Source organism: Cyanistes caeruleus, chromosome 28 (genome assembly GCF_971803275.1).
Source record: "Cyanistes caeruleus chromosome 28, bCyaCae1.hap1.1, whole genome shotgun sequence".
NCBI lineage: Eukaryota > Metazoa > Chordata > Aves > Passeriformes > Paridae > Cyanistes > Cyanistes caeruleus.
This window is the reverse complement of record NC_141728.1, coordinates 493,819-508,474: the sequence shown is the minus strand read 5'-3', so window position 1 is coordinate 508,474 and position 14,656 is coordinate 493,819. Positions and strand designations below refer to the sequence as shown.

Here is a 14,656-nt window from a genome sequence, read left to right as displayed (position 1 = left end):
ATTCTCCCCAATTTCTTCCAAATTTCCCCCAAATTCCCCCAAATTCCCCCCAAATTTCCCCCAAATTTATCCCAAAATCCCCCAATTTTACCCCAAATCCCCCTCCCCTCCCCCACTCACCCAGCCGAGCCCCTCCCCCATCCCCTCTGCGGCTCCCGCGGGGATTTTTGGGGGGGGGAGGGGCCCCGCGAGCCTTTTTGGGGGGGAGGGGCGGGGCCTGAGACCCCTCCCCCCCTCCCTGCCCCTCCCCCACCCCTCGCTGCCATTGGAGGATCCCGGATTTGGGAATTTGGGGAATGCGGGGGAGGGGCGGGGCCAGCTGGGAATGGGTGGGGGAGGGGCTGGGAGTTCTGAAATTCACCCAAAATCGCCCCAAAATCGCCCAAAATTCACCCAAAATCACCCAAAATCACCCAAAATTGCACAAAATCACCCCAAAATCGCCCAAAATTGCACAAAATCACCCCAAAATCCCACAAAAGTCACGCAAAATTCACCCAAAATCACCCAAAATCACCCAAAATCACCCAAAATTGCACAAAATCACCCAAAATCACACCAAAATCACCCAAAATCGCCCCAAAATCGCCCAAAATTGCACAAAATCACCCAAAATCGCCCAAAAATCACCCAAAAATCACCCAAAATCACCCCAAAATCACCCAAAATTCACCCAAATTCACCCAAAATCCCCCAAATTCTCCCAAATTCCCCCCCAAATTCTCCCAAAATCCCCCAAAATTCACCCAAAGTCCCCCAAAATTCCCCAAATTCCCACAAAATTCCCCCAAAATTCGCCCAAAATCCCCCAAAATCCCTCAAAATCCTCCCCAAACCACCCAAAATCCCCGAAATTCACCCGAAATTCACCCAAAAAGGAGCTGGGAACCCAAAATTCATCCAAAGTTCCCCAAATCCCCCCAAATCCCCCCAAAATTCACCAAGAAGGGGCTGGAACTCCAAAATTCACCCAAAATTTATCCAAAATCTCCCAAAATTCGTCCAAAATTCACCTGAAAAGGATCTGGGACCCCACAAATCCCCCAAAATTCACCCAAAAATGACCCAAAAATGATTTGGAACCCCAAAATTCACTAAAAAATGATTTGGAACCCCAAAATTTTCCGAAATCTTCCCAAAATTTACCCAAAAATGATTTGGAATCCCAAAATTCATCGGAATCCTCCCAAAATTGACCCAAAATAGATTTGGGACCCCAAAATTGACCCAAAAATGAGCTGGAACCCCAAAATTTATTCAAAATCCCCCCAAAATTCATCCAAAAAGGGTCCGGGACCCCCAAAATGCCCCAAAATTGACCCAAAAATGATCCGAAACCCCAAAATTCACCCAAAAATATCTGAAATCCCAAAATTTATCCAAAATCCTTCCAAAATTGACCCAAAAAGGATTTGGAACCCCAAAATTCACCAAAATCCTCCCAAAATTGACCCAAAATTCACCCAAAAATGATCTGGAAATCCAAAATTTTTCCAAAATCTTCCCAAAATTGACCCCAAAAGCGTCTGGGAACCCCAAAATCCCTCAAAATTGACCCAAAAATGATCTGGAACCCCCAAAATTTTCCGAAATCCTCCCCAAATTGACCCAAAAAGGGTCCAGGACCCCCCGGGTTGGGATTTTTGGGAGGTCCCGGGGGTTTGGGGATCCCCAAATTTTTGGGGTCCTTTAAGGGGGGGATTTGGGGCCCCTCCCCCACCCAAGCCACGCCCACTCAGTGGTAACCACGCCCACAAAAACTGCCACGCCCTCCTTAGCCACGCCCCTTCTCAGTTAACCGCGCTCTGATTGGTTGATTCGGGTTTAGCCACGCCCCCGTTTTAAACCCCGCCCTCTGCGCGTTCTGATTGGTTCTTGTACCCCCTCAGCCCTTCTGCCATTGGATCCGGTTCATTTTAGCCCCGCCCCCTTGTTTACCCCGCCCCTCACCCGCTCTGATTGGTCACCGCTCTTATTAACCCCCGCCCCCTTCCGCTCTGATTGGTTCCGCTCCTCTCACCCCGTTTTTAATTGGCTCCGGTTCACAGTAGCCCCGCCCTCTTATTTATCCCGCCCACCTCGCCCTCCGATTGGCCCCGGTTCCCTCTGACCACGCCCTCCTCGAATTCCGATTGGTTCCGGTTCACCGCATCCCCGCCCCCTCCTCCCGCCGTCTCCCGCCTCCGTAGCCCCGCCCTTTCCTCATTGCGATTGGCCGCGCTCATTTTTAACCCCGCCCCCTCCTCGCTGCCATTGGCTCCCTCAATCCTTCGCCCTTCTCCCATTGGCTCCGCCCTAGGCCCCGCCCCCGGCCCAAGATGGCGGCGGGCCCCGCCGCCGCCGCCGCCCGCGGCCGCTTCCCCGCCCGGCCCCCGCCGTGGCCTCGGGTTCCGCCCGGTTCTCCCCGCGCTCGGACCCCGCTGCGGGGCCCGCCGGGTCCTTCCCGGCCCGATCCAGCGCTCCGGGCGCTCGTGGCCATCGGCCGCGGCCTCCGGCGCCTGCGGGCGCTGCTCGGGGAGCGCCAAAGGCCCGCCCTGCCGGTGAGGGGGGAGCGGCGGCGGGAAAACGCTGAGGGGGGAGCGGGGGAGGGGGGAGGAGGAGGCCTGAGGGGTCCTGAGGGGATTTCGGGGAATTTGAGGGGGTTTGGGGGGTTCTGAGGGGGATTTGAGGGGGTTTGAGGGGTTCTGAGGGGGTTTGGGGGGTCCTGAGGGGATTTCGGGGAATTTGAGTGGGTTTGGGGGGTCCTGAGGGGGATTTGGGGGGTCCTGAGGGGATTTGAGGGGATTTGAGGGGTTCTGAGGGGGTTTGGGGGCTCCTGAGGGGATTTCGGGGAATTTGAGGGGATTTGGGGGGTCCTGAGTGGGATTTGAGGGGATTTGGGAGGTTCTGAGGAAGGATTTGGGTTTTCTGAGGGGATTTGGGGGAATTTGAGGGGGTTTGGGGGTTCTGAGGGGGGTTTGGGGGGTTCTGAGAGGATTTGGGGGTCCTGAGGGGATTTTGGGGGTCCTGAGGGGATTTGGGGGATTCTGAGGGGGTTTTGGGGAATTTGAGGGGTCCTGAGGGGGATTTGAGGGGATTTGGGAGGTTCTGAGGGGGTTTTGGGGGTTCTGAGGAGGGATTTGAGGGGTTCTGAGGGGATTTGAGGGGGTCCTGAGGGGATTTGAGGGGTTCTGAGGGGATTTGAGGGGTTCTGAGGGGATTTGAGGGGGTCCTGAGGGGATTTGAGGGGTTCTGAGTGGATTTGGGGGGGTCCTGAGGGGATTTGGGATTTTCTGAGGGGATTTGAGGGGTTCCTGAGGGGGTTTTGGGGGTCCTGAGCGGGGTCTTGAGGGGATTTAGGGGGTTCTGAAGGATATTGAAATGATTTTGGGGATTCTGAGGGGATTTGGGGAGCCTTGAGGGGGGGTTTGGAAGATCTGAGAGGGTCTGGGGGAATTTGAGGGGTCCTGAGGGGGGTCCTGAGGGGATTTTGGGGGTCCTGAGGGGTTTTGGGGGGTTCTGAGGGGATTTGGGGAATTTGAGGGGTTCTGTGAGGGGATTTTGGGGATTCTGAGGGATCTTGAGGGGATTTTGGGGGTCCTGAGGGGATTTGGGAGATTCTGAGGTGGATTTGGGGGAATTTGAGGGGTTCCTGAGGGGATTTTGGGGAATTTGAGGGGATTTGGGGGGTCCTGGGGGGATTTGGGAGGTTCTAAGGGGGGATTTGTCTTTTCTGAGGGGATTTGGGGGAATTTGAGGGGCCCTGAGGGGGAATTTGAGGGGTTCCTGAGGGGGTTTTGGGGAATTTGAGGGGATTTGAGGGGTCCTGAGGGGGGTTCTGAGGGGATTTTGGGGGTCTTGAGGGTGTTTTGGGGGTTCTGAGGGCATTTGGGGGGTCCTGAGAGGGATTTGAGGGGGTTCTGAAGGAGTTTGGGGTGTCCTGAGATGATTTGGGGGGGTCCTGAGGGGATTTTGGGGGAATTTGAGGGGTTCTGTGAGGGGATTTTGGGGGTCCTGAGGGGATTTGGGGGATTCTGAGGGGGATTTGGGGGAATTTGAGGGGTTCCATGAGGGGATTTTGGGGAATTTGAGGGGATTTGGGGGGTCCTGGGGGGATTTGGGAGGTTCTAAGGGGGGATTTGTCTTTTCTGAGGGGGTTTTGGGGAATTTGGGGGAATTTGAGGGGGAATTTGAGGGGATTTGGGGGAATTTGAGGGGATTTGGGAGGTCCTGGGGGGGGGGAATTTGTCTTTTCTGAGGGGATTTGGTGGAATTTGAGGGGATTTGAGGGGTCCTGAGGGGGGTTCTGAGGGGATTTTGGGGCTCTTGAGGGTGTTTTGGGGGTTCTGAGGGCATTTGGGGGGTCCTGAGAGAGATTTGAGGGGGTTCTGAAGGAGTTTGGGGGGTCCTGAGATGATTTGGGGGGATTCTGAGGGGGATTTGGGGGAATTTGAGGGGTTCTGTGAGGGGATTTTGGGGATTCTGAGGGATCTTGAGGGGATTTTGGGGGTCCTGAGGGGATTTGGGGGATTCTGAGGGGGATTTGGGGGAATTTGAGGGGTTCCTGAGGGGATTTTGGGGGAATTTGAGGGGATTTGGGGGGTCCTGGGGGGATTTGGGGGTTCCTGAGGGGATTTGGGGCGGTCCTGAGGCGATTTTTGGGGTCCTGAGGGGGGATTTGGGGGAATTTGAGTGGATTTGGGGGGTTCTGAGGGGATTTTTGGGGGAATTTGAGGGGATTTGGGGAGTCCTGAAGGGATTTGGGGGTTCCTGAGGGGATTTTTGGGGTCCTGAGGGGATTTTTGGGATCCTGAGGGGGGATTTTGGGGAATTTGAGGGGATTTTGGGGGTTCTGAGGGATCTTGAGGCGATTTTGGGGGGGTCCTGAGGGGGTTTTGGGGGAATTTGAGGGGTTTGTGAGGGGATTTTGGGGATTTTGAGGAGGTTTCGGGGATTCTGAGGGGATTTGGGGGGTCCTGAAGGGATTTGGGGGTTCCTGAGGGGATTTGGGGGGGTCCTGAGGGGATTTTTGGGGTCCTGAGGGGGGATTTTGGGGAATTTGAGGGGATTTTGGGGATTCTGAGGAATCTTGAGGGGATTTTGGGGGTTCTGAGGGGATTTGGGGGGGATTTGAGGGGTTTGTGAGGGGATTTTGGGGATTTTGAGGAGGTTTCAGGGATTCTGAGGGGATTTTTGGGGGAATTTGAGGGGATTTTGGGGGTTCTGAGGGGATTTTTGGGGGAATTCGAGGGGATTTGGGGGTTCCTGAAGGGATTTGGGGCGGTCCTGAGGGGATTTTTGGGGTTCTTAGGGGATTTTTGGGGTCCTGAGGGGGATTTGGGAAGGATTTTTGGGGTCCTGAGAAGCTTTGGGGTTGATTTTTTGGGGCTTCTGAGTGGATTTCGGGGGGTTCTGGGGGGATTTCGATGAATTTTGAGGGTCCTGAGGGGGATTTTGGGGGGGATTTTTGGGGTCCTGAGTGGATTTGGGGTCTCCTGAGTGAATTTTGGGGGAGATTTAAGAGATTTTGGGGTTGATTTGGGAGATTTTAGAGGGGTTTTGAGGGGGGTTTTGGGGCAGAAATTTGGGGTTTTTGGGCAAATTTGGAAATTTAGAGTGAGGGGAAAGGGGGCGTGGCCACAGAAAGGGGGTGTGGCTTTGTGGGCGTGGCCATTTCTGACTCCTCCCCTCCCCCACAGGAGGAGTTTCGGGGGTTCCTCCCCGAGGAGCTGGAGATGCCCCTCCCCCCACGGCGCTCCCGCAGAGGTCAGTGACCCCAAAATCCCCCAAAATCACCCCAAAAACACCCCAAAATCACCTCAAATCAACCAAAATCACCCAAAATCACCCCAAAATCCCCCAAAATCCCCCCAAAATCACCCCAAAATCACCCAAAATCACCTCAAATCACCCCAAAATCACCCAAAATCACCCCAAAATCACCCAAAATCACCCCAAAATCACCCAAAATCCACTAAAATCCCCCAAAATTCCCCCAAAATTGCCTAAAAACCCCCAAAATTCTCTCAAATCCCCCCAAGTTTCCCAAAATCCCTCAAAATTCACCCAAATTCCCTAAAATCCCCCAAAATTTCCCCAAATCCGCCAAAATTCCTCCAAATTCTCCCAAATTTTCCCGAAATTCCCCCAAATCCCCCCAAATTCCCTAAAATCCCCCAAAATCAACTCAAAATTCCCCAAAATTCCCCAAAATCGCCCAAAATTCCTCCCAAATCCCCCAAAATTCCCCAAAATCCCCCAAAATTCCCCTAAATCCTCCCAAATTTTCCCAAAATTCCCCAGAATTACCCAAAATCCCTCAAAATCTCCCAAAATTCCCCCAAATCCTCCCAAAATTCCCCGAAATTCCCCGAATTTCCCCCAATTCCCCTAAATTTCCCAAAATTCCCCCAAATTCCCCCCAAATTCCCAAATTTCCAACAAAACCCCCCAAAATTTCACTGAAATCCCCCCAAACCCCCCCAAATTCCCTAAAATCCCCCAAAATCAACTTAAAATTCCCCAAAATTCCCCAAAATCCCCCCCAATTCCTCCCAAATTCCCAAATTTCCCCAGAATTCCCCCAAATCCCCCAAAATCCCCCCAAAATCCCCCAATTTTCCCAAAATTTCCCCAAATTCCCCAAAATCCCCCAAAAATCTCCCAAAATTCCCCCAAATCCTCCCAAATTTTTCCAAATTTTCCCAAAATCCCCCAAAATTCTCCCAAATTCCCCGAATTTCCCCCAAATTTTCCCCAAATCCTCCCAAAATTCCCCAAAATTCCCCGAATTTCCCCCAAATTTTCCCAAAATCCCCAAAATTTTCCCAAAATTCCCCAAAATTCCCCCAAATTCCCCAAAATTCCTCCAAATTTTCCCAAAATCCCCAAAATTTTCTCAAAATTCCCCCAAATCCTCCCAAATTTTCCCCAAATTCCCCCAAATCCTCCCAAAATTCCCCCAAATTCCCCGAATTTCCCCCAAATTTTCCCAAAATCCCCCAAATTTCCCCCAAATCCCCCCCAAATTCCCCTCCTGACCCCTTCTCTCCCCTCCCCCCACAGGTTCCCGGCTCCCCCCCGGCTCCGCCCCCTCCCCCCCCCGCGCGGGGGGCGTGGCCTCCTCCCCCTCGCCCCGCCCCCCTCGGCTGAAGCTCCGCCCCCTCCGCTTCCGGGGCGGGGTTTGGACCAGGGGGCGCGGCCGAGGGGGCGTGGCCTCGCGCCGGGGGGGCGGGGCCGGCGGGCGGGGCTCGCGTCAGTTCGTGATGCCATTGGTCAGCGCCCGCTCGGCTCGGCCAATCAGGCCCCCCCGCCGCTTCTCGGACACGCCCACACCGGAAGTGACCCCCAGGGAAGCCCAGGAGGGTTTGGGGACCCCCGGGGACCCCCCGGGGGGCAGCGAGGCCACGCCCACCGCTCCCAGCGACCCCCAGACCCCGCCCAGTGCTCCCGGTGCCACGCCCACCGCCCCTCAGACCACGCCCACCGCCCCTCAGACCACGCCCACCGCCCCTCAGACCACGCCCACCGCCCCTCAGACCACGCCCACCGCCCCTCAGACCACACCCGCCCCCTCTGAGGCCACGCCCACCCCATCCGAGGCCACGCCCACCCATTCTGAAGCCACGCCCACCCCACCCGAGGCCACGCCCACTGTCCCCTCCCCCCGCCGCGCCATCCTGCGGGCGCCCACCTTCCGCTGGGCCGGCCGTGACGTCATCAGGGCGGGCGCTGACGTCATCAGGGTGGGCGGGGACGTCGCCCGGGTGGGCGGGGAGCTGCTCAAGCCGGCCCGCGTCGTGCTGGGGCGCGCCTGTGACGTCATCGCCGCCAAGCGTGACGTCACCGGGGCGCCGCGGGGGGCGGGGCCGGACGTCGGCGTCGTAGATTTGACCGGTGACGTCATCGAGCCGCCCCGTGACGTCATCAAATCGCCCCGTGACGTCATCGAGGCCTCCTCCCGTGTGGTCAAATCGCCCTGTGACGTCATCGGGCCCTGCTGTGACGTCATCAAATCGCCCTGTGACGTCATCGGGCCATCCTGTGACGTCATCAAATCGCCCTGTGACGTCATCGAGGCTTCCTGCGATGTCACCGAGCCCGCCCGTGACGTCATCGGACCTTCTTGTGACGTCATCAAACCTCCCTGCGACGTCATCGAGCCCTCCCGTGACGTCATCAAACCTCCCTGTGACGTCATCCAGCCCTCCCGTGACGTCATCAAACCTCCCTGTGACGTCATCGAGTCGGCCCGTGACATCATCCAGCCCTCCCGTGACGTCATCAAACTTTCCCGTGACGTCATCGAGCCCTCCCCTGACGTCGGACCGGCCTGTGACGTCATCAACACCACCTGTGACGTCATCAACACCGCCAGTGACATCATCAACACCAGCTGTGACGTCACCACGCCTTCCCGTGACATCATCGAGCCCTCCAGTGATGTCGGACTGGCTTGTGACGTCATCAAGCCTGCCTGTGACGTCATCAAGCCTGCCTGTGACGTCATGAAGCCTGCCTATGACGTCACCGAATCCGCCCGTGACGTCACCGGGGGCCGCGGCGACGCCGTCAACGGGGTCTGTGACGTCATCGACGGCGGTGACGTCATCAGGGCCGCCGGAAAGGAGGCGGGGCCGTGCGGCGACGTCACCGGACTTGGCCCCGCCCCCCCGGGCGGCCCCGCCCCTTTGGGTGACCCCCGGGTGACCCTGAGGCTGCTCCAGGTGACCTTGGCTGACCCCGGGGTGACCCCGCCGGGCCCCGCCCACTTCCGGCCACGCCCCCTCCTCCTCCGCGCCCCCCTCTTCACCCCCGGCCCCGCCCACCTCCGCATCTACCAATCGCTGAGCTCGCTGCCCGCCGGAAGCCCCGCCCTCCCATTTCCGGTGCAGGCCCCGCCCACTTCCGGTCTGAACCACCTGGCTCTCCCCGCCCACTTCCGGCTCGGCGCCGGAAGTGCGGTGGCGGCGGCAGGAAGTGACGTCACTGCCACCGGAAATGACGCCGGGGGAACCGGAAGTGCGGGCGGGGAGCGGGGCGAGGCGGCGGCGGGAGGAAGCGACGTCCCGGCGGCAGGAAGTGACGTCACGGCGGGCTTTGATGACGTCACGGGGCGTGTCTTCGACCTCCTGAGCCGGGCCCGGCTGCAGCTGGGGAGAATCGACCGCAGGCAGAGGGTGGGGGAGGGGAAATGCCCGGAAAGTTCCGGAAAAATCCGGGAAAAATCGGGAATTTCGGGAAAATTCCGGGAAAATTGGGGGGAATTTGGGGGATTTTGGGGAATTTGGGGGGATTTTGGGGGATTTTGGGGAATTCTGGGGGATTTTGGGGCGTTTTGGGGATTTTAGGGGGGGTTTTGAGGGAATTTTGTGGGAATTGGGGGAGAATTTGGGGAATTTGGGAGGATTTTTTTGGAATTTTTGGGAGTTTTTGGGGAATTTTTCGGGAATTCTGGGGGATTTTGGGGAATTTTGGGGATTTTAGGGGGGATTTTTTGGGAATTTTGTGGGAATTTTGGGGAATTGCGGGAGAATTTTGGGAATTTTTTGGGAATTTTGGGGATTTTATGGGAATTTTTGGGAATTTGGGGGGATTTTTTGGAAATTTGGGGAGGATTTTTTGGAATTTTTTGGAATTTTTTGGGAATTTTCGGGGTTTTGTGGGAATTTTATGGGAATTTTGGGGAATTTTTTGGGAATTTTTGGGGTTTCTTGAGAATTTTGGGGAATTGGGGGAGAATTTTGGGAATTTGTGGGGATTTTGTGGGAATTTAAGAAATTTTGGGAGGATTTTCTGGAATTTTTGGGAGTTTTTTTGAATTTTTGGGAGTTTTGGGGGGAATTTTTTTGGAATTTTTGGGAATTTTTTGGGGATTTTTGGGATTTTGTTGGAATTTTGGGGAATTTTCTGGGAATTCCATGGGAATTTTGGGTTTTTTTGTGGGAATTTTGCCACTTTCCCCGGGATTTGGGGAAATTTTATCCAAATTTGGGGGTTTGGGGGTGGAAATTTGAGGAATTTTGGGCGAATTTGGGGATTTTTGGGTCTTTCCAGGTGGGGTCAGAAGAACCTGAGGAGCCCCCGGAGGAAACTGGAGAGCCCCAGGTGAGAAATTGGGGAAAATTTGGGGAATTTTGGGCAAATTTTGGGCAAATTTGGGGAATTTGGGGCAAATTTGATGATTTTGGGGAAAATGTGGGGAATTTGGGGCAAATTTGGGGCAAATTTGGGGAATTTGAGTCAAATTTTGGTGGAAATTTGGGGAATTTTGGTGGAAATTTGGTGAATTTTGGGGGAATTTGGGGAATTTTGGTGGAAATTTGACGAATTTTGGGGAAAATTTGGGGAATTTTGGGCAAATTTGGGGAATTTTGGTGGAAATTTGATGAATTTTGAAGGGAATTTGGGGAATTTTGGGGGGAATTTTGGGAATTTTGGGGTGTGGATTTTGGGTGATTTATTTGGGGATTTTTTGGGATTTTTTGGGATTTTTTTTGGGATTTTTTGGGGGGTTTTGAGACATTTTTGGATCCCCCCAAAATTGCCAGGGGTCCCCCAGGATCAAACACGTCTGCAGGAGAGCCCCGCCCCCCGAGCCGGCCACGCCCCCGGAAGGTGAGACCCCCAAAATCTGCCCCAAAATCACCCCAAAATCCCCCCAAATCACCCCAAAATCACCCCAAATCACCCCAAAATCCCCCAAAATCACCCCAAAATCCCCCAAAATCAGCCCAAAATTGTCCGAAATCCCCCAAAATCCCCCAAAATCACCCCAAATCACCCCAAAATCCCCCCAAATCAGCCCAAAAATCCCCCAAAATCACCCCAAATCAGCCCAAAATCCCCCAAAATCCCCCCCAAATCAGCCCAAAATTGTCCAAAATCCCCCAAAATCACCCCAAAATCACCCCAAATCACCCCATAATTGTCCAAAATCCCCCAAAATCCTCCAAAAATCCTCAAAAATCCCCCCAAATCCCCCCCAAATCCCCCCAAAATTCCCCAAATCCCCCCAAAATTCCCCGAAATCCCCCAAAATCCCCCCAAATCAACTCAAAATTCCCCAAAATTCCCCAAAATCCCAAAAAATCACCCCAAAATCAACTCAAAATCCCCCAAAATTCTCCGAAATCCCCCCAAAATCTCCCCAAAATCCCCCAAAATTCCCCAAATCCCCCCCAAATCCCCCCAAAATCCCCCAAAATTCCCAAAAATTCCCCAAAAATTCCCCAAAATCTCCCCAAAATCTCCCCAAAGTCCCCCAAAATCCCCCAAAATTCCCAAAAATTCCCCAAAAATTCCCCAAAATCTCCCCAAAATTCCCCAAATCCCCCCAAAATTCCCCAAAAATCCCCAAAAATCCCTTAAAATCCCCCAAAATTCCTAAAAATCCCCCAAATCCCCCCAAAATCCCCCCAAATCCTCCCAAAATCCCCCAAAATCCCCCAAAATTCCCCAAATTCCCCCAAAATCAACTCAAAATTGCCCAAAATCCCCCAAAATCACCCCAAATCCCCCCAAAATCCCCCCAAATCAACTCAAAATTCCCCAAAATTCCCAAAAATTCCCCAAATCCCCCCCAAATCCCCCCAAAATTCCCCAAAATCCCAAAAAATCACCCCAAAATCCCCCAAAATCAACTCAAAATCCCCCAAAATTCCCCCCAAATCCCCCCAAAATCCCCCAAAATTCCCCAAAATCTCCCCAAAATTCCCCAAAATTCCCCAAATCCCCCCCAAATCCCCCCAAAATGTCCTAAAATTCCCAAAAATTCCCCAAAAATCCCCAAAATCACCCCAAAATCCCCCCAAAACTCCCCAAAATCCCCCAAAATCAACTCAAATCCCCCCAAAATCAACTCAAAATCCCCCAAAATCCCCCAAAATTCCTAAAAATCCCCCAAAATCCCCCCAAAATCTCCCCAAAATCCCCTCCAAACCCCCCAAATCCCCCCAAAATCCCCCAAAATTTCCCCAAAAATTCCCCAAAATTCCCCAAAATCCCCCAAATCCCCCTAAAATCCCCCAATCCCCCCCAAACCCCCTCCCAAAATTCAACCCCCATTTCTTCTCTCCCCTCCCCGCAGCCTCCGACCCCAAACGGCCCCGCCCCAGCCCCTCCCCCACCCCCCCACCCCCTCCCCCTCCCCCACCCCCACCCCCTCCCCCTCCCCCGCCCCGCCCCCGCCGCGGGGGGTCCCGGGGGGGTTCCCGGGGGGGCTCGCGGGGGTCGCGGTGCCGGCGCTGCCGCGGCTGCCGGCGCGCCCAGGACTGCGGCCACTGCCCCAACTGCCGCGACAAGCCCAAGTTCGGCGGGCCCAACACCAAGAAGCAGTGCTGCGTGTGAGTCCTGTCGCGATATGGCGCGATATCGGGGAGATATCGCGATATCGGGGGGTTTTTTCGCGATATCGTGGGGATATCGGGGAGATATCGCGATATCGGGGAGATATCGGGGAGATATCGCGATATCGGGGGGATTTATCGCGATATCGGGGGGCTATTGGGGGATATTGGGGAGTTTTTGGGAATTTTGGGGGGAATTTTTTGGGAATTTTTTGGGAATTTTGGGAATTTTTGGGGAATTTTTTGTGAATTTTTTGGGGAATTTTTTGGGGAATTTTTAGGGAATTTTTAGGGATTTTTTGGGATTTTTTTTCGAGATTTTTTTGGGAATTGTTGGGAATTGTTGGGAATTTTTTGGGGGAATTTTTGGGAATTTTTTGGGGGAATTTTTGGGAATTTTTTGGGGAATTTTTTTGGGAATTTTTTTGGGGATTTTTTGGGGATTTTTTTTAGAATTTTTTGGGAACTTTTAGGGATTTTGGGGGAATTTTTGGGAATTTTTTTGGGGAATTTTTTTGGAATTTTTTTGGAGATTTTTTTGGGAATTGTTGGGAATTTTTTGGGGAATTTTTGGGAAATTTTTAGGGAGGATTTTTGGGGATTTTTGGGGATTTTTTGGCGATATTTTGGGAATTTTTTGGGGAATTTTTTGGGAATTTTTAGGGAATTTTTTGGGAATTTTGGGGGATTTTTTGAGAATTTTTTGGGAATTTTTTTGGAATTTTTGGGGGATTTTTTGGGAATTTTTGGGAATTTTTAGGGAATTTTTAGGGATTTTTGGGGAATTTTTGGGCAATTTTTGGGGAATTTTTTAGGAATTTTTAGGGAATTTTTGGGGAATTTTTTGGGAATTTTTTGGGAATTTTTTGGGAATTTTTAGGGATTTTTGGGGAATTTTTGGGAATTTTTGGGGGGATTTTTTGGGAATTTTTTGGGAATTTTTTGGGGATTTTTTGGGAATTTTTTTGGGGAATTTTTGGGAATTTTTAGGGAATTTTTTGGGAATTTTTGGGAATTTTTAGGGAATTTTTTGGGAATTTTTGGGGATTTTTTTTCGAGATTTTTTTGGGAATTGTTGGGAATTGTTGGGAATTTTTTGGGGAATTTTTGGGAATTTTTTGGGGAATTTTTTGGGGATTTTTGGGAATTTTTTGGGAATTTTTTGGGAATTTTTTTGGAATTTTTTGGCGATATTTTGGGAATTTCTGGGGGAATTTTTGGGGGAATTTTTTGGGATTTTTTTGAAACTTTTTTCAATTTTGGGGGGATTTTTTGAGAGTTTTTTGGGGAATTTTTTTGGAATTGTTGGGAATTTTTTGGGAATTTTTTTGGGGAATTTTTTGGGGGAATTTTTGGGGATTTTTTTTCGAGATTTTTTTGGGAATTGTTGGGAATTGTTGGGAATTTTTGGGGGAATTTTTTGGGGATTTTTAGGGATTTCTTTTGGAATTTTTTGGGAACTTTTAGGGATTTTTGGGGAATTTTTTGGGGAATTTTTTTGGGAATTTTGGGAATTTTTGGGAATTTTTGGGAATTCTGGGAGCCCCTGACTCCCCCTCCCCTCCCCTCCCCCCCCCCCTCAGGCTCCGGCGCTGCGACAAAATCGAGGCTCGGAAACTGGAACGGCTCGGGAGGAGAGGTGGGATAAACTGGGATAAACTGGGATAAACTGGGATGGACTGGGAGGAACTGGGATAAACTGGGAGGGACTGGGAGGGACTGGGAGGGACTGGGATGGACTGGGATAAACTGGGAGGGACTGGGAGGGACTGGAGTCGAACTGGGAGGGACTGGGATGGAACTGGGAGGGAACTGGGATGGACTGGGATGGACTGGGAGGGACTGGGAGGGACTGGGAGGGACTGGGATGAACTGGGAGGGGATTTGGGGTTACTGGTTTATACTGGTATGAGGTTTGGCTGTTACTGGGATGAACTGGGATAAACTGGGAGGGGATTCGGATGGACTGGGATGGACTGGGAGGAACTGGAGTCAAACTGGGAGGGAACTGGGATGGACTGGGAGGGACTGGGATGGACTGGGATGGGTTAAAATGGGATTGGGGGTTACTGGTTTATACTGGGAGGGACTGGGATGGACTGGGATGGACTGGAGTCAAACTGGGATGGACTGGGATGAACTGGGAGGGGATTTGGATCAAACTGGGATGAACTGGGATCGAACTGGGATCAAACTGGGATCAAACTGGGATGAACTGGGAGGGACTGGGAGGGAACTGGCATCAAACTGGGATGAACTGGGATGAACTGGGAGGGGATTTGGATCAAACTGGGATCAAACTGGGATGAACTGGGATGAACTGGGAGTGA

General features: G+C 52.7%; 1 protein-coding gene across 1 annotated transcript in view; it reads left to right on the top strand.

The window, feature by feature from the left end:
- The first annotated feature begins 2,313 nt into the window (after positions 1-2,313).
- The window catches only part of LOC111944770 (uncharacterized), a 56,552-nt gene continuing 44,209 nt past the window's right edge, over positions 2,314-14,656 (top strand). The window contains exons 1-7 of the mRNA XM_086864857.1: positions 2,314-2,540; positions 5,679-5,745; positions 7,045-9,158; positions 10,036-10,086; positions 10,530-10,596; positions 12,068-12,169; positions 13,910-13,965. Coding sequence (XP_086720983.1) covers positions 2,319-2,540; positions 5,679-5,745; positions 7,045-9,158; positions 10,036-10,086; positions 10,530-10,596; positions 12,068-12,169; positions 13,910-13,965 — 2,679 coding nt within the window. The 5' untranslated portion in view covers positions 2,314-2,318. The remainder of the gene's footprint in view (positions 2,541-5,678; positions 5,746-7,044; positions 9,159-10,035; positions 10,087-10,529; positions 10,597-12,067; positions 12,170-13,909; positions 13,966-14,656) is intronic.